This window comes from Stegastes partitus, unplaced genomic scaffold, assembly GCF_000690725.1.
Source record: "Stegastes partitus isolate 25-593 unplaced genomic scaffold, Stegastes_partitus-1.0.2 Scaffold940, whole genome shotgun sequence".
Classification (NCBI taxonomy): domain Eukaryota; kingdom Metazoa; phylum Chordata; class Actinopteri; family Pomacentridae; genus Stegastes; species Stegastes partitus.
In genome coordinates, this window is record NW_007578671.1 from 182,063 (window position 1) to 201,118 (window position 19,056).

General features: G+C 42.4%; 1 protein-coding gene across 1 annotated transcript in view; it reads right to left on the bottom strand.

The window, feature by feature from the left end:
- epha8 (eph receptor A8) overlaps window positions 1-19,056 on the bottom strand; it is a 130,734-nt gene that overhangs the window by 64,718 nt on the left and 46,960 nt on the right. Inside the window, exons 3-6 of the mRNA XM_008294101.1 lie at window positions 8,902-8,955; window positions 6,459-6,602; window positions 5,138-5,287; window positions 2,833-3,148 (exon numbers count right to left, since the gene is read on the bottom strand). Of these exons, the coding sequence (XP_008292323.1) occupies window positions 2,833-3,148; window positions 5,138-5,287; window positions 6,459-6,602; window positions 8,902-8,955 (664 nt within the window). The remainder of the gene's footprint in view (window positions 1-2,832; window positions 3,149-5,137; window positions 5,288-6,458; window positions 6,603-8,901; window positions 8,956-19,056) is intronic.

Genomic DNA, 19,056 nt, shown 5'->3' on the forward strand with positions numbered 1-19,056 from the left:
GGAGGAGGAGGATGCGAGCGAATCGGTGTTGCGTGTCTCGTTCGGCTCGTTTAGCTGACAAACTGCTTTTAGCGTTTAATTATCCATCGCTCTGTGATTAATAGGTTTTAATTACTGTAACCCATGGCAACCTGAGATATGCACAGGTCTCCCAATGAGGTCAGCCTATCAAAATCACAGGAGGAAAAAAAAAATAATAATCAAAAAGCACCAAAACAAACAAAACAAGATCAAGGATTTCAAACTCGTTACTCATCATTCATTAGCAGCGACTGAATGAAAGCAGAAAGCTGGACTCCGGCAGACATGAGGCTGCTGGGTTTTTTTTCTTTTCACTATTTATCTAGTTGAGAAACCTCAGAAAAGCTTTTGACCAGACCTTGAACTGCTTCGCCTTCATTTATAATTTTTTTACATGATCCACAGGCGCAGCTTCAAACAGACTTTTTGATCTGTTCCAAAGGTTAGAACCCGTCCTCGCTCATGTGTTGCTTCGGATGCTTTTTTCTTTTTTGCAGATGCTCAGAGCTCGGAGGAAACTTTTTTGTCAGGCGGTTACATTAACTCTCACGTTTGCATGATGGTGGTTCTGCGGACTGAACTTCGACCCGTTATCTCGGCTCAGCCGGTCCAAGCCGGTTCTAGTTTTTGCAGTTCAAGCTGTGTCCAGAAAGTTGAGTATGTTTCTGACCTTAGAATGGCCTTTTGCACGACTGTTTGCCGTGTCGGTGCTCGGCGCTTTGTACGCGGCTGTAGGTCAAACAGGTGGACGGGGAGTTTGAGAACAAATGTCTGAGAAGCACATCTCGCTGCCACGTTGGTGATTTGATCAACTTACATGCAGCAAATTTGCAGAAATAAAATGAGAGTCTTTGAAATGCACATAAACTGAACTTAAACCAGCAGAAGCGTTTACAGTCGTCCTCAAATGTATTCACACGCTTCCATAAAAGAAAAGGCAAAATTCACAACAGTCACTCAAATAACTGAAAAAGTAATAATAAATAAAAATTTACTAAATTATACTTTAGTGAAATAAGATGTTGGTTTTGCATTGTGGTTGAAAAGAATAATTTAAAAAACAAACAAAACTGTCCAATGAGAGCACTTTGCTGATGAAGCCAAAACACCTGTCAACAGGTGCAGAAGTCTGAGAGTTACAGAAAACACCTGATTGCAGTGATTGGCTCAGAGGGTTGTTCAACTAAATATTAGTTTAAGGGTCCCATCATGCTTATTTGCTTGTTCTTTTGTTTTTTTGTTTGTTTTTATTTTTATGTTGAACGACAATTCAAAAGCAATGTGATGATGTTCATTACATTTTTATTTATTATTACTTTTGTCAATTTCAACTTATTTCAGGGACACCTGTTTTTTTTCCTTCTTTAATGGGAGGATATGAATACATCTACATGTGCTTCAAATATTACTTACTTAATTACTTACTTATAAATAATTAACATAGGAACTTTGACCCTTTAAAAGTAGTAAAATTTCACCGAACTCTAATTCAAATGCTTAAAGTAGCTAAACATGGGTATGACTCGACTGCTGGTTTTGGTGGACACTGCTGGTAAATCTGCAGCCGTGGGTTTGAGAAGCTACGGTGCAGAGACATTATGCACAACTGTCTGCTGTGTTTACCTGAATTGAATTTCAAGCAAGTGACAAATATCCAAACATGCTTCTACACAAGGGCTGCAAGGTGGCTCTGTGGTTAGCATCATGCCTCGCAGCTAGAAGGTCGCCGGTTCGCATCCCGGTGAGGACACCCTCCTTCTTCCTCCCACAGTCCAGAAACATGTTGAGGTTAATTGGTGATTGTAAATTGTCCGTAGGTGTGAATGTGAGTGTGCTTGGTTGTCTGTCTCTAAGTGTAGCCCTGTGATAGACTGGTTACCTGTCCAGGTGAACCTGCCTTCACCCTGAGTCAGCTGGGATAGACTCCAGCCCCCCATGACCCTGGTGAGGATTAAGCGGTATGTAGATGATGGATGGATTTCTACACAAATTAGATTGATTATAACTTCTGCTTTCTCAGCATTGCTTCTGCATTTCCTGTTTTCTTCTCCACATGCATCAGGGTGCAAACGCTGTTCTGTAGTAACTAAATTAAAGCTGAAAAAACCTTAGATTAGATAAACAGGGTCACCATCTGTATGGGTTTTTTCTTCCTTTTGTCACTAATTAAGAACATGTTTGGTGTTGTGTATTTTGCAAGCAAGCAAAAAAATAAAAACTAAAATTGATCAAAAACCAGGAAGCAAATGTAAAACATTTTACTGTCTAATCTATTTGACCAGGTTTAAGTTCAGCCACAGTTCAGCTCACTTTGATTAAGTTCATTCACCTGCAGATTTCTCTGGAGAGTTTGCAGCCTGGTTTGCTCTCATCTCTCCGTCCACTGTAACCCTGCTGCTGCTGCTGCTGCTGCATTTCCCCTCAGATTATTTCAGCTTCTTGCATTAGAAAACAATGTGTAATGACCGTCCACTTTCTTTCAGCTGATTACTGTCCGCTCACTACGATTAACCCACTGTTTAACAAGGAATGACCAAAAAGAAGCACCAAACACATGACAAAAATATGTCTCCCCATTGGCTGCACACTATGGATTCTGCACAATTATGAAGGAAAACTTGATGCCAACCAACAATCAGCACCAGCATCATGAACCTGAGCTGCTGCTAGAACCACACGCCTGCCGAGACAGAAGCCTGCAAACAAGCTGCACCAAACTATCACAATTTATCAGGTCGCCTGCTTGTTTTGCACCAAAGTTGGACTGACAGAGCTAAACACAACCCAGCCAGTTCATTTGTTGGAACTTACCCACGCAGGAGTCTCTGTGCTCTTCGAATCCGGCCGAGCAAACGCACCTCCCGATGGGCACCAGCCACTCGCCCTCGGCGCTGCAGTACATCTTGGGGGTGTCCCTCTCCTCCGCGTGGTCCACACACTGACCCCGGACCTCCACCAGCGAGGACGAGTCGGCGCCCGTCACCACGTCGGTGAACACGGCCAGGTTGCGGCTCACGCCCACGCAGCGCTTGTAGTAAACCCGCACCGAGGTGAGGGCGATGCAGGCGCCGATGTCCTGGAAGGCCAAGTAGAAGCCTCGCCTGCTCAGAGGTCCAACGCCTCGCACCTGAGACGACACATCACACCTCAGCTACTGCAGGTCACCGTGGGAGGGTTTTGTTTCTGACAAATATTACACAAGACTTTTCCTCATGCAGCAGCCTCCCTCAGCGTTTCCAGTCCACCCACCGTTTCCTTCATCGTCACAGCCCAGCACACAATCTATAGCACAGGGATCACATGGGCACGCTGCAGCTTTCTAGGGTTTGTAAAGTTCTCTCATTTGTCCTATTAGAAGCTAAAACAGAAGCTGATGCAGTGTTTCCAGTGTGAACACAGCCTTAAGTTAATCTGCTGGTGTTTTAGCATCAAGGGTTCGCTTCCAACAACAACAACAACCTGGAAACGAAGGTGGTTTTACATTCTTATGTGTTTGTTTAGCATCTCATTAACACAGAACCTGGAACTGATTTGTGTGGAAACATGTGGAAATATACGTTAACCTTTATTTTTTTTTGCAGACATTAAGATTCAGTAACGTCTGTGACTTGTCGCTAGAACAAAACAGATTAGTAAAAGAAGAGCTCATTTGCAAAAACAAACAACTCCACCTTCACAAACCTTCTGAAAATCCACTTCTCCATCGTCTACCTGAGACAACATCAATCAAACTCTATTTTGGTCATTTCTGCTGAGTCAGATCCACTCACCTTCAGTTTGACTGATTTTATCTCAAGCAAACAACAAAACAATAAGTTTTCTGAGTTATCTGGTTTTGCAAATGAATTTATGGTTTTTATTCTAATTGACAGTGTCCATAAATCTGTGTGTTAATTCCGGTTCACGTTATTTATTCCATCATTTTGAGTCCTCATAGCTTCATATGTAGAGGAGCTAGCTGTCAAATCAGGCATGAAGAACACATCTGAGCTTTGTTTAAAATAAAAGAAAAGACTAATAAAGCCAAAACCTCATGTTTGTTCAGCATATTTTTTGTCTATAATCAACTTGGGGCACCAACATCATGAGATATATTCTGGTTTCAACTGCAAAACTGCACCAGTTTAGTCTCTGTGACACATGTTGGATGTGTTTCCTGTTTTTAGTCATTCTCTAAAGAAAACTTAAATTAATGGATCATTAACAGACTTGTGTAGAACTTGACAACAAGCTGTTGGAGATCCATCAATTTGAGTCAAGTGTGCTGCAGTACGGAAACGTCTAAACCAGGGGTGTCCAATCCTGGTCCTGGAGGGCCACAGTCCTGCATGTTTTAGATGTTTCCCTCTTTCAACTGATTCAAATGATCAGGATGGTTATCAGGCTTCTGCAGAGCTTGATGATGAGCTGATCATTTGAATCAGGTGTGTTGGAAGAAGGGAAACATCTAAAACATGCAGGATTGTGGCCCTCCAGGACCAGGATTGGAGACCCCTGGTCTAAAACCTGCAGGACAGTAGCTCACGAGGACCGGAGTTGGAGATCCCTGCTCTAGACTTAGGATTAACTAATAAGTCAGTCAATAATTTCAGCAACTTTCTGCAGATCACTCCTGCTCTGACAGTAAAGTATGAATGAAAGAGAAAAATCCTGGAGGAGGACTCAGCAGACCATTATTCCAACACGGCAGCGCTCTTTAGGTTTCTGTACTACCTGTGCATAACTCAGGATTAAATATAAGAGCATGAGCAATGAATTATACACCGGCTTTCATATCTTCATCTGTCTAACTGTGTAAGGTATCAATAAAAGCGTCGCTCCGCCACGCGGCATCAAATTTAAAGTTGTATCAATATCAAAGTATTTCCCAGGACACCGAACCAAGCCTCGCTGTTTGCTTTCTCTCACAGATCTGCAGAAATGTGCACAAAACAGCTTGAGCGGCGACTGGAAGAGGCTCTCCGGGGCTGTGGATGCTTCCAGCTCGTGTTGAACTCCTGCGGAGGCGTACGTGCTAAGACTGGGAACAAACTTACTGTCCAACGCGGGATGTTGCTTCAAAGAGCCCAGAGTGGCATTTGCCTGCAAGTATTCCTGCAGGTGTTGTGGCTCGTACCTCCGTGTTGAGTTTGAGTCTGCGGACTCCCAGGTCCACCCCCGTGAAGCTCTCGTCGGCAGCGATGGTGTCGATCTTGATGAACTGGTTCTCCCGTATGGCCGAGCCCACCGCCCGGTCCGACTCGTAGTAGTACAGGTTGAAGGTTTCCTGGAGAACAGACACGGGGAGTAAAGATGCTGCATGTACAGGAGGTATCACAGACAGGCACAAACCACCTCAGGAGGGAGCTGGAGACCTTCTGCTCGTCTCTTCAACATGCATTTGTCCTAATTTCTACTCCTTAAGGTTTGTGGCAGTAAACATTGTGTTGAAGTAGCTGCTGATGGGATCGTGGTAGCTAAAGTTACACAGAAATGAGCCATCCATCCAACATTCAGAAGTCCAAAAGCACCCATTCCAACAGAGGGTTTCATTTTTATCAGTCCTGAACGGTCATTAACGATACCAGGGGATCTACCAATAGAATGGTTGGGTTATTCAGGTGTTCACCACATGAATGATAGAACTTTAAATCTGCCCAGCATTGTTCATCTTGGTCATCAATGCCTTCCATAAGTGGCCTTGCAGCTCCAAGACGGCTTCAACTTGAGAGCTAAATTCACGAAAACTGCCAACTTTGTTCTTCCATTTAATTTCCCCAAAAATCACCACAGACTGGGATCAGATTTTTAAATTCTTGCTAACCAAGTGTACCAACTGCATCTGGATTTCATTCAGATGTGTGACATCTGAAATCCCAAAAGTCAAAGACATCCAATAACTCATCCCAAGAATCATCCAACATCACCATCAGCTTTATGTCCAAACAAAAGTTCACTTATTTAACAAGCGTCACTGAGCTCCTGCTGCTTCTGATTGGTCATCATCACTAATTAGGCGGCCGCCGCTACAGAACAGAAATAGTTTCGGTGAACAGAAACCCAATCCGAACGCCTTCTTTGATCAGCTGCACATTTGCGGCCTGTCAGGATTGTATCTGGGTTGTTAAAGTGAACTCATGACCCAGTGTGAGAGCTGCAGCAGGTTCTCGCTTTCTCAGGTTTTGGATGATGATAATTAGTGCTGGAAAAAAAAAGTGCTGAAGTGTTAGCATGCTGAAGTGTTAGCATGCTGGGCTGCATATATGTTCATCAGACACAGATGATCTGATGTTAAGAGGATGTCAAGAATCTCCTCCCTGAGCCTTTGAACCCACATACTGGACTGTATTTATGAGATACTAATCTAATCTTTAGAACGGTATACTCAGATAGAACATGTGCATCTCTATTTCACATCTCTTCCACTAATCTTCATCCTCACTCCTCTCCTCCTTTACCTTGCAGGTGCCCAGTACTCCCGGCATGCTGTTGCAGTCTCTCAGGGTAAACTTGACCTCGATGTAGATCCTCCTGGCTCCTTCTCGAGGGATCCAGCCCGTTCTCAGCCAGTTGTTCTGGCTGGGGCTCATCACGTTACAGACCTGATTTAGGAATAAAGACGCCACAGTCATCAATGCAGACAGACATTAGAGGCTTTACAGAGACCTCTCAGTTTGCTGTGAGGAGCAGAGCAGCTGGTCGAAGCTCCTCACAGCTGCAGATTCTGATGAAGGTGTCTGACACAAACATGAACCTCATGAAGTGTGTCATCATATCCAACACGTCTTTACCAGCCTCAGAGGAGCTGCACATCATTTTTAAACGTCTACATTAGTCTTGTTGGTTGGCGTTATTTGCAAATGGTTGAAAGTCCTACATCTACATCTAGCATCATCAGCACCAGTTTGGTATCTCCATCCCCTATTTAGCCAGTTGTGTGGCTAAAATCCAACACACTGAGATCTTCTGCACGTTTTTCTGGATTTGTCAGCTAAAGTTCACGACCAACCAAGTGGATATTTGCTTTTTATATATTGTTCATAATTATATCGTTTCATGTTTTTTTTTTTCATTCAGTCCCACAAAATATAAAATAAATCACTAAGAATTTGAATGAGTATTAATATAAGTCACACAACGGGACCGTAACCAATTATTATTGTCATTATGAATAAGAATTGGCCGGCGGCTTTCTTGAAAAACCAGTTTGGACTTTTAAATGCCAGAAAATAGTTTTAATAAAAACATCCATTACAGTTTTCGTTCTCATAGAAACCTGCAAACAGACACATTTGTTTGTTTTTTCCTTATAAAAAAAAAGTAAGTTAAGCATATAAACAGTCACATGATTGTTTAGTAGCATAATAACAAAATGTAATTAAAAATAAACTATTCTGGGGACTCTGCTGCTTGTATCGGGGCAGTTTCTGGGGAAACTCAGACTCCTGCCCTCAATATTTCTAAATTGTACATTTTGGTTTTGGTCTTATTTTGTGGTCCATTTGCAGCAGGCTGCCCACAGCTCTCTGCTACTGGGGCAATAAATACAGTGTATAAATAAACACATGCAGTCATATGAGCAAGTTGTTGACATTTTCCCAACATCTGAACCACAAACCATTTTGCCCCTCTTTAGAACAGTGTCAGCGTGCGGGGTATTAGGCAATACACTTGATTAAAAGACAAATCAAATGTTCATTTTCAATCTCTGAAACAAGTGCAGCAGTAAACATATCACACTTTCAGCTGCACCAAATCAGAATCAGCATTCAAGTGCCAATGATTAGAACCTTGTTGAGGAGTTACAGGTGGAACGTCTCTTTTCTAAAACCTCTGACATCGAGGCCGTTCTCTTTGCGTTATTAAAAAAAAAAAAAAAAAAAAAGATCTAAGAAGCCTGTCAATGCCTTTAAGGGACGTCAGAAGATCTCCAGAATTATTAGAAATAAATCATTTCACCGTGAAGACGTTTATCCAGAAGTGGTGAGATTTCAAACAGCTAATTCAGCTGAAGAGAAAAATCTTTGATGCAAACAAACAAAACAAACAAAAAGTCCAGGATCTGCATGTGTTGGTGTCAAAGTGCTGCGATCAGATAAAGATTGAACACATTTGAACTGTGTGGAAGGAACATCAGAGCAAAAAACTACAAGTTGTCAGTAAATATAGAGGCAACGAACAGGAACAACGTGTTCTGGACGGACAAATCAAACACAGAGCTGTTAAAAATAAATAAAACAGTGCTACAGGAAGAACACGTGAGGCCAGATGTATGAAATGTGGACCTTCAAATTGAATAATTACACAAGCAAACAGTGTTATTCCTGCTTCCTGCCTCATAAACCACAAAATAATACAACTTCTGTCAATGAGTTTGTTCAGTTTAACCAGTTAATTCTCTTTGTGGAGTGCATCACCTTTATCTGTTCACTGCTCAAAGAGGATCAAATGTTTGCTCGTCTCAATGTGTGAAAAAAAGCCAATCATTTCCACTTTCCTTGCTTTTCCACATGACTGTATTTCCCTTTATGCATATTGTGTAATGAAGCTTCTCGAAGCCACAACAAGGACTAAAGTGCATCACGGAAAACATGTAAAAAAAAGTTGGCTCAACTTTTATGAGCCATAAGGATATATATATATATATATATATATATTCCCCTGTATTATTATTATTAATAATAAAAAGTTCCCACCATATAATCAAAACATGTTGAGGAATGATTCATGATTTATTCATCTGCAGTTTGTTTTTTAAATCAAACTTAATTCAGGCTGGAAAAAAAAAGAGAAGAGAGAACAGTTTCCTCTGGATCAAAGTGATATATTCCATTGAAGTTCCTATAATTAATAATCCCGATAAAGCATTCGACCCCATCGCACACTGAGAAAATTACACACCTGGTATGTGTGGATCGGGCTGAAGTACTCGTCCATCTCATTAATGGCGTCCCACTGTGTGAACAGAGAGAGAGAGGCTCAGGTTAGTCACATGTTCACACATTTCTCAGATTCACATGCAGGAGACCGTTGAGCCGCCGTCTATATTTCCCACATGATGGTATGTAGCCGTGAGCCTCCCCGACCGCATCATCCCACCAATATGAGCTTTGATTTCCAATGAAACACGTGACGACTCGAGTCACACGAGCTGCTGCAGCTGATGCATCACGAGAAGACGAACAATGAGGTTCAACGGGGGTGATTTTAAACTTCGTTGTGACGGCGCTCAGCATTAAAAACACCCAATCAGAGCATCGACAACGGGCCTCTGGGGCGGTCTCACTGTGTCCTGCAGCGGGACGCTGGATCATTTGAGCCTCGTGTGTTCTGAAGCATTCTGCAGTCTGAGCAGTTTGGAACACCTCGGGCTCTTTCTCTTGTTCCTCGAGTTGTTCCTGAGAACACTTTGCCAGCAGAGCGCCATCATTAGGTTGGACTGTGACACTGTTTTGGTAGGTGTGGTTCCATCCACGCTCATGCTAAGGTTTCTCAGCAGAACATTGCAGAACACGTTGATCGGTTTAGTTTATCCGTGTGTTTTGCAGACACGCGATTAAAGTAACTGCAGCAGAGTTAGCTAACGTCTGATTTGCATCTGCTGTCCCTGTAGAAGCCAATAACGTAACAACAGCCAATAATGAAATAGCTTTGCACTTTTTAAAATGTAAAAGGCCAATAACGTAATAACTGGCTGATAATGTAATGAAAGTCCTGAACTGATAACATAGTAAATTTTGGCTAATCACGTAATAAGTTATTATGTTATTATTATGTTATAATAACAAAACATATTACGTTATCAGTTCAGGACTTTTATCACGTTATCAATACAAAACTTCAGCCACTTATAACTTTCTGTTTTCCATATTTCAAACTAGTCTTACACCCAAATTAGCGACTGTGATGTTGGTTCTGCAGCGATGTTTTGCATATAAAACATGTCAAATCAGCCTCCACGTTAACACCAGGACACGACTGTCCCGAACTAAACCCTGCTATAAGCTGATTGTTGTGATTTACTTCACCTGCCAGCGGTTCGTATGTTGTGTCTGATTGGTGCATGTGTGTCTGAGTGACAAACTGCACAGTGTTTATTCATCTTTTAAATTAAAACACATTCTTTATCTGAAAGTCTTCATGAAGCCTTAAAATATGCTGATGTATTCAACTCCGTGGTGAGAAACACTTAACACGGTGCAATCGCGTGTTCTACATCTCGGCGCTGTTGAAATTCATACAATGTAATTCCGACGGGGCTCATTCTTCCTTTAATGAGATGCCCCTCATGTATGTGATTAGATTTACATTGTTTACCGAACGGCGCCGGCGGGTAATAATAGAATTACGAGGAGGAACCGTAAGTGAAATGTGTTGATGTTTCTAAACGCGTTAATGTGCGTTACACCTCCCTGCACCTATAACATCCAGCACCGGGAGGGAAAGAAATATCACAGGAAGCACAACGTTCCAGCGTGATGTGAAGGCTGCACTATGAGGTCCTCTATCTACAAAGGCTTCATGGAGCACAACACACAGAAAGATTCAAAACTCTGGTTTATTTGAACGTACCAGCGCCGGCAAACTTTAGCAGCAAGACGACTGAAAATGTTTCCATGAACAGACCTCAGCCTCTCTTAACCGATTTTATTTTTGTGTTCAAAAGCAAATGTAAACGAGGCATTTACATATGCATGGGTTTGCATTTGAACCGGTTTGGTTAGCTGTCACTTAACTGTCACGTCTGGAATAAGTCAGTGTGTGTGTTTGGATTTCAGTCCAGGAATAAAAGGATTTATCCATGCTGGATTTATGCTTCTTTTTTCTTTCCTTTTGTTTTAGGTTGACGATCAGCGACTGGAATCATTACCTGATCGTCTGTTTTCAAAAAGACAGATCTAATCCAAAGGTAACCCAAGCAGTGGCCAGAACAAACCCAAGCAGGCCCCAGGATAATTAGACCAAAGAGCATCAATTAATTAGATCAATTAACAAGCAGCTGCAGCGGGAAACAGCAACAGCATAATAATAATAATAATAACAGATCAAATGTGAAATCAGAGAAACCAAAATGATGTGTTTACACGCTTCAAAGATGAATTTGTACGAAGGCAAAAGTCCTGTTTTCATTTCCTGCACCGACAATAAAAGCTATGAAAGAAAACGAGTGAGCTCAAGTTGAGCACGACACTCTAAAAGCAGCAAAATTCTTCGATGTAAAAATTAAGAAATTCACAAAAATCAGCTTCAGAAAACTGTGAAAATGCGGCAACGACTGTACCTGGAAAAACATGCTAAAAAACACCATACATTCTTCTCTAGTTCAGCAATTATTGTAAGTTAATGGTAAATAAATACAAACAAAAGCTAAAATATCACTTTTAAAATAGAAAACAGCTATAAATGACAGACATATGATGGAAGATTTCAGATTAGAAGCTGAAGAATAACAGAAAAATACTGTACATGTGTTAGAAACTCTATTTAAAATGGAACAAAAATTATGTAATTTAACGTACATTGACTAAAATCTCTCTCGTACAGAATCGTCAGTGAGGTCGCGATAGAAAGCTGCAAAAACTGGAGGAAAATTCATTTAAAAACAAAATATATTTTGATACGGCTGTTATTTCATAGCAAGTGATTTTTTTTTCTTTTCTGCAAAGGCATCTTTGTAATTCATTACCAAAAGCAAATGTAAAACACATAAACTAGCACACAGGGAACAGTGTTAAGCACTAATTAGCAAACTCGCTAACCCTCCACTAACATGGAGACTCAATGACACACGTAGCAGTTAAACAGAACTAAACATTTCCTCACAGAGCTGCTGGCGCGGCTGCAGACTGTTTTCATGCTGAGTTCGTCATCAGTGCTTCCAGCTCACAGTCGAGGTATTGAATACAATAAAGGTTATCATCATGTCCAATAATTGTAAAGCACGCAAAACACATTTTACAAATATGTGAAGTTCCTCCTATTTCAGTCCCGTCGGGTAAAGTTGAGCTGCTGTGCTCCTCAGCAGCTCGTCGCTGTATGAGAAGACTTTATACTTGTGGTTTTCATTGTCAGAGCAAATCCACTTGCACAGCTATACGGTACATTTTGATGTCAGGAGGGGGAAATATCATCCTGCCGTGGCTGCTGTATGAGAAGGAACAGCACCACGGCTCTGTCATTGAGGAAACAGGGATGTTCTGTCAACTGGTTTATTCATGCTTACCTGGAGTCTCAATTGTGAAATGTCAAAAGTTCATGCAAACAGCTTAACCCGACCTGCAGGGGAACGGGATTTAGAGCAAAGCTTTCTTACAGTTTTTCTTACTTTTGTCAAAACAGGATTTTTTGCATGTGACATAAAGCGAGCACAGGTCATAGAAAAGGGCTGGAATGGTACAACATGAGCTGGAAAATGAACCCGATTCAGGGAAAACAGTGGCATGACACATTCATGCAGGGTCTACAGATGCAAGACTCTGAGCCTGAACACTGCGGCTCAGCGGTAAAGTGTTGGAAAACTAGAAAACTGCAACTGAGTAAACAGGACTGGCCGGTGGCAGGAGAAGCACAGGCAGCCAGCCAGGACTTCTGCCTTCACGCTGGCAACGAAATAGAGAAAAATCTTCAAAAAACTGGTGCATCCCTGTCTTGGGACGGATCGCATTTCGAGAGGGATTAAATCAGGTTTAAAATTCAACTGGCATTCATGCTAATGCAAATTACTAGAGAGCAAAGCATGCGATGTAGCCTTAGTCTAATGTTGGTGTCTCCATACAGTTATATAAGGGCAAACAAACATGCCTGTTTGTCCGAGTAAAGAGGCTGTAACCAGCTCAGGCATGTCTGTAATAAGTAATAATAAGAGAGAAGCAAAGAGATCACAGCTAAGTAGTCAGAAAATGACTGTACAAGGGCGCACACGACCCAAATATGTTGACACAAGTATGCAACAGAATCAGCGTTGTTAGAATCACTTTGCGCTGTGGTGGACGCTGACCCGTCCTTAAATAGAGGAAATAAACTTCAAGAAGCAGTTTTATTTTTTTCTCACAAACACAGATGAAAGAAATGCTGCCGAGGATCACAGCCATAGGTGTGAACGCTGATGCGTTTCTACGTTAAATCTCAGCCCGCGGACGTCCTCGGCCCACGATTGGTTCCGTATCACGAGCAAGGGCATCGGCAGTTTGTGCGCACGTACGAAGGGAAACAACGCGTGTGTGTTTAACCCCTCCATTACCCATGATCCTCCTGGGGCCGAGCATATTTGCACAAGTGGCGGCGTAATTAAAAGGGAAGCGCTCGACCCCGGGCCACGCCCAGCTGAACTCGGTCCCGGATAAGACGTCTGGATTTTCCACGGAAACCCTCCAACTCCTCTCCTCAGCACCGACTCACCCCTCACCTCCCCCCATCCATCCCCAACAGACACGAATCCCCCCCGAGGCACCAGCAGCCAAAAAACCACGGGATAATTAAGATGTAGAAAGCCTCACCCGTCTCACCCTTCCCTCCCTTCCTCATCCTCTCATCTTTATCAGCTAAATTGAAACCGTCCTTGAACTTGCGAAGACCCCAGCTAATTAGTGGGGTGTATAACCTCTCATTCTCCCTCATTATTCCCGTCTTGCCATGACTGCGCTGCTCTCAACCTCTTTTTTTTTTTCCCCATGAAATCTTAGATTTTAGCTCCTGGTAATTTTCTCCAGGAGTAAAAAAAAATAAAATCACAGCAACTGACTGTCAGGAAGTTGGGAGGCGTTCGGCGAGCGGGGAAGGGGGATGAGATTGGACCAGATTGCTTGTTATTTAGTCGTGAGAATAATGAAAATCTTTTCTGCTCTTCCCCAGCAAACAGACGGGGAAAAGAAGAAGTGAGAGATTTACTGGGACATGTTTATCTCCTGAGAGCGCGATAAGAGTTTTCTATCATGACGACAACAGAAAATGCAGCGCTTGACGGAGCGGCCGGCTAACAATGCCAGCGAGCGCTCGGATACGATGTCAGCCGGAGAGGGAAGTGAAGAACGGCAGAGGGGGAGGACAGAAAGAAAAGGCTCCAGAGTTACAGAATTAATTGGCTGTAAATTGCACATCTGCTTTCTGGCTGTCAACTCGTGGGATCTCTCATGAGGAGAAATCAAATATACTGCAGGTACACACTCGTATATGAATATAAATTGTCTGTCAACACTGCAATAAATATCTAAAAATAGATTTTCAAAGCGTTTGTCAAATGCTGGATGTTCCAGCCAAACAGACAAAAGGCAGAACCAAAAAAAAAAGCAGTTTAAAGCAAAAATGCTGCACAAATTGACTTAAGATTTGGGTTGTAGCACTTCCAAACCGCCTCAGGTAAGTTTAATATTTATCTCGTGCATCAAAGTTGAACACATGGAACAACTCCTCTGCTACGTATGTTGTTTTAAACCACCTCAGATTTCTTCATATGGAGTCTGTCAATTAGTCGGTGAATTATTTCTCAGCCTTGTTGATTGTTTAACGGCTGTGAAAAGGCATCACTGAAATCTTAAAGTTCTGGGAATTCTCACCTTTTGGCTTCATTCAACATCGTCACACTTCTCAAAGCTTAATATATGGATCCTATTTATGCTGAAGCTCAGCTAAAGGTCAGAGCGCCGTGTAGGCAGCGGTGTAAAGGTTAAAAAATATACCATTTTTTAATTGCAAAAATATAATTTTAGCCATTTGTACAATTTTCAAAGTTCAAGCAACGCCGAGGCCAAAGAGCTGAGATCAACACATTAATACACGTTATTAGGTAGAACTGTTCAACTGCTCCTGAACGCTCACACCTGCTGAAGCTTATAGGGAATCCAGATGTTTTGGATTGTTGGGTGTTTCTGCCTTTGTGAAGCGCTATGAGATGACTTGTTGTTGTAAATATGCGCTACACAAATAAAATTGAATTGAATTGAACTGAATACCTAAACTTGTCAACACTGAGTAACTACGGCTTTAATTACTAGGAATATCAAATCAAACTTTATTTACAGAGCGCTTTTCATACATGGAGCAACACAAAGTGCTTTACAGTATTAAAACCATTGTCAAAGAAAGAAAAAAAATGACTGTAGGTAGACCTGGCACTGAGGCCTACCGATTGGGGCCGTCCACACCGGGAGGTGTTACAGACCAGGACCACTGTGGATTCCTTAACAGCGTACCGGGGGGAAGGCTCATCAAGGGGGGGTCTTTGCTGCTGCTAACAGGTAGCGGCAATTACGCTAGTGACTAGCAGCAACCAGCAGCGCGTAGCAGCATTAGCATCGAAGACAACGGCAGTGAAATTCCATCAGCGCTTGTTGTTAAATATGTTCCCGTTACGTACCCTTGAAAACAACATATTGGCCCATTTTGCAGCAAAATTTTTTCAGGCAGCAGCGTGACGGCTCATTACTCTGTTATGAAGCTGGAGAGAATCCTGTATGCAATTATTATTATTATTATTATTATTATTATTATTTGCATAATTTATTTCATGACTGAGTCACTTGTTCACATTCCCACTGATAGACAACATAAATGAACGTAACAGAAAGTCGCCATTAACCGGAGCCGCTACACCAGTCTGCAGGGTTGAACAGGGTGAAAGCCTCAGACCGGTATAGTGTTGAAAGGGCTAATCAGCGAATCACATGGCAGCAGCTCAGTCCATGTCAGCATGTAGACACGGTCAAGACGACCTGCTGAAGTTCAAACCGAGCATCAGAACGGGATGGAAGTGACTTTGAATGAGGTTGTTGGTGCCAGACAAGCTGCTCTGTTTCAGAAGCTGATGATCTTCTGGGATCTTCACATATAACCGTCCCTAGTGTTTACAGAGAACGATCCGGAAAAGAGAAAATGTCCAGTCAGAGACAGTTCTCTGGGTGAAAACGTCTTGCTGACGCCAGAGGAGAGTGTCCGGACGGGTTCGAGATGATAGAAAAGCATCAGTCACTTAAACAGTCACTCGTTACAGCCAAAGTGAGCAGAAGACCTCTGAACACGTCAAACCTGGAAGTAGATGGACGACAGCAGCAGAAGACCAAACTAGATGTCACTTCTGTCAGCTAAGAACAGGAAACCGAGGCTTCAACTCACACCAAAACCGGACAATGCAAGAAAAAATATAGTAGAGTCTCAGTTTCTGCTGCAACATTCAGATGTTCGGGCCAGAATTTGCCGTAAACAAGATGAAAGCCGGACCCATCCTGTGTTGGATCAACAGTTCAGGCTGCTGCTGGTGTAATGGGGAGAGGGATATTTTCTTGGCACACTTTGGGCCTTTTAGAACCAATTCAGCACCGTTTAAGCTCCACAGTGGACCACATCCATCCCTTTATGACCACAGTGGACCATCTTCTGATAACTCACCAAAGCTTAAATCATCTCAAACTGGTTTCTCGAACATGACGATGAGTTCTCTGTCCTCCAACGGCCTCCACAGTCACCAGATCTGAATCTAACGGAGCACCTTTGGGATGCGGTGGAGATTTGCATCATGGATGTGCAGCTGCTGCAGCTGTGTGATGCTTTCATGTTAATACAGAGCAAAAACGCTGAGGAACGTTTCCAGCACCGTGTTGAACCACCGAGAATTAAGGCAGTTCTGAAGACAAGAGGGGTCCGACCCAGTACTAGCAAGGTGCATCTAAGGAAGTGGACGGTGACTGTACTAATACATGCTGCATATCATGTGGTAAATGTGTGCACAAATGCTATTAATATGTTTGTTCTGCTGTGCAGGTACCAAAGCTGTAAAGGACCTTTTATTTTCTGCATTAGACAAGTCAGAGAAAACCACAGAAGAAGAACTGGTGTACTAAGTTTGAAAGCTTTTTTTTTTTTTTTTCCCAGACTACAACATTCCAGACAAAGTTTTTAATTGGGATTTCGTCACAGAACCACCAGGAGTTGGACAGCTTTTAAGAGTTATCCGTGACCGTAAGGTCAGCAAACGCATTGTTCTCGTCGTCTTTCTTCTTCCTGCTCTGGTTCTCCGACTCTTTTGCCACCGATATCACAACATTTCCTAAAAGCTCTGTTGTCTCACACTGGAACGAGCCGGCAACTTCCACACCCAGGGAGGTGCACCTTCTGTGGAGAAACATTGCTTTAAGTCTGGACGGAGGGCCGAGACGTACAGAGAAGACCGGCCACCCCGGTGTGGACATGGTCTCCACTGCACATGTCTGTTGTTTTCTACTATGATCCTACGTGTTGTTGTTTTATTGTCAGTGCTAAAAATAAAAAAAAGAAATCGATAGAAAGTGTTGGTGCAGCAGTGTGGCGATTAGACGAGTGGATGATGAGCTCCAGTGTTTAACCGCTGCACTGACTCGGTCCACTGATCCCCCAGAATGCCCCGAGTGAGCTAATATTGCGACAGATATATCACTATCTTCATTACGTAAAACACAAACAAAGACAAAAGCGGTAAAATCCAGCCAGGTGCTGGCGTCTTCTCATTTAATGCTAATTGTGTTTCCGATCAAGTCGTTGTCGGGGGTCACGCAGTCAAACGGCTCAGCCACCGCTGACTCTTTGTGGCAATTATTATTCATCTGATCCCTTGATTTCTCCGATTCTGCACGCTCCCTTTCTCTCTTTAATCTCCATCTCTTTTGTTTTCCTCAGCTCATTAACTGTTTCCACTTAGACAAAGGAGTCGCAATCCGAGTTGCCCCGAAGATCAGAGAAGCTGTTGTTGAGCAGAATGAAAAGTGTTTGCGCCTCTAAAGCCGTCGTCTGAATCTCGGGGTCTGTTCTGAGTCTGACGTCCTGTAGCGTTAAATTTCTATCAGTCTGTTCACGGTGCATGATGTGAAAGAGAAAAAAAAGAAAGATGAAAGAGAGATTGATTAACAAATATGTAGAAAGAAAACCGGTTGGAGAAGTGAGATGATTGTGTGCTGCTGGTTGCTTGTTTAAGGCTTTTACTCGTCACTGTTGTTTTGTGGAAGCTGAAGGCGGCGGCGGCGACTGTATCAACACACTGGGAGTCTGATGGAAAGTACTTCCTGCTCAATTTTCATGTCGTTGACAAGTTATATTTCCGGCAAAAATTTGCTCCGAGGCTTCCAGAGCACACAAACAAACTACTGCTGAACTTTTTAATGAAAAATAAAAAAAAGAAAAGAGGAGCGAGGTAAATATGGCCTCCGCTGCTCTGCTCCTTCCTGTTATTAATGACCTTCATGTGTCCTCTTCCTGTGCCCCATTTGTCTCATCCTCCATCCAGCAATGAATGTGCAAACAATAGACACCATCCGATGGCAGTAAACAGCAGAATAACACCGCTAACCTATTGCTATTCAAATTGGCCGTGGGCGCTGATGCTCCATTTGAAAATTTTGGCTGTGTGTGAAAAAACTAAATCAAAATAAAGTAATTGCAAATGAGGCGTGATTGACAGGGTCGGGGTGAAGATTTTACGCTAATGTGGCAGCTGTTAATACCTTATGTTCAGGAAATCTTATTGTAAGAGCGAATTTTTAATGTAGGAGAGTGGGTGGTGGAAATGGGTAATTTTTCATTGGCTTTTATTTGAGCAAAGGCTAATCAATAAAAAAAAAAAAAAAAAGCAACCGCTCACATTTGCTGCGATGCCAAAGTTTTAGAAATAAACAGATAATTAACATACTTTTTGTGGAATAACTTTTTTTTTTTCTACATAAATTACAAAAAAAGGTCTCCTAATATCTAACAGTGGAAACCAGCAGACCTCCGTTTGCATCCCGATGGACGTCCAGGTTTGGTCTGTCAGAGCTGAATTTGGTGAATATAAGGAATGTGTCGTGGTTTTTGGTTAAATATAGAAATGCCTCATGTGTCATTCTGCAGGATAACGTTGACTTTTTAAATGTGTCACCAAGATTACGGTCCCACCCTGATCTTAACAGAGTGCTTCTAGTTTTCTGAACAAAAACAGAATAATTATGCTCCAGGTGCTGCAAGCAAATATCATTTGGTTTTGACTCCTTCATATGAAAGATTCTGGCAATTTGATTCGTCTTTCTTTTGTTTTTTAAGTTGGCAAGCTCCGGCACG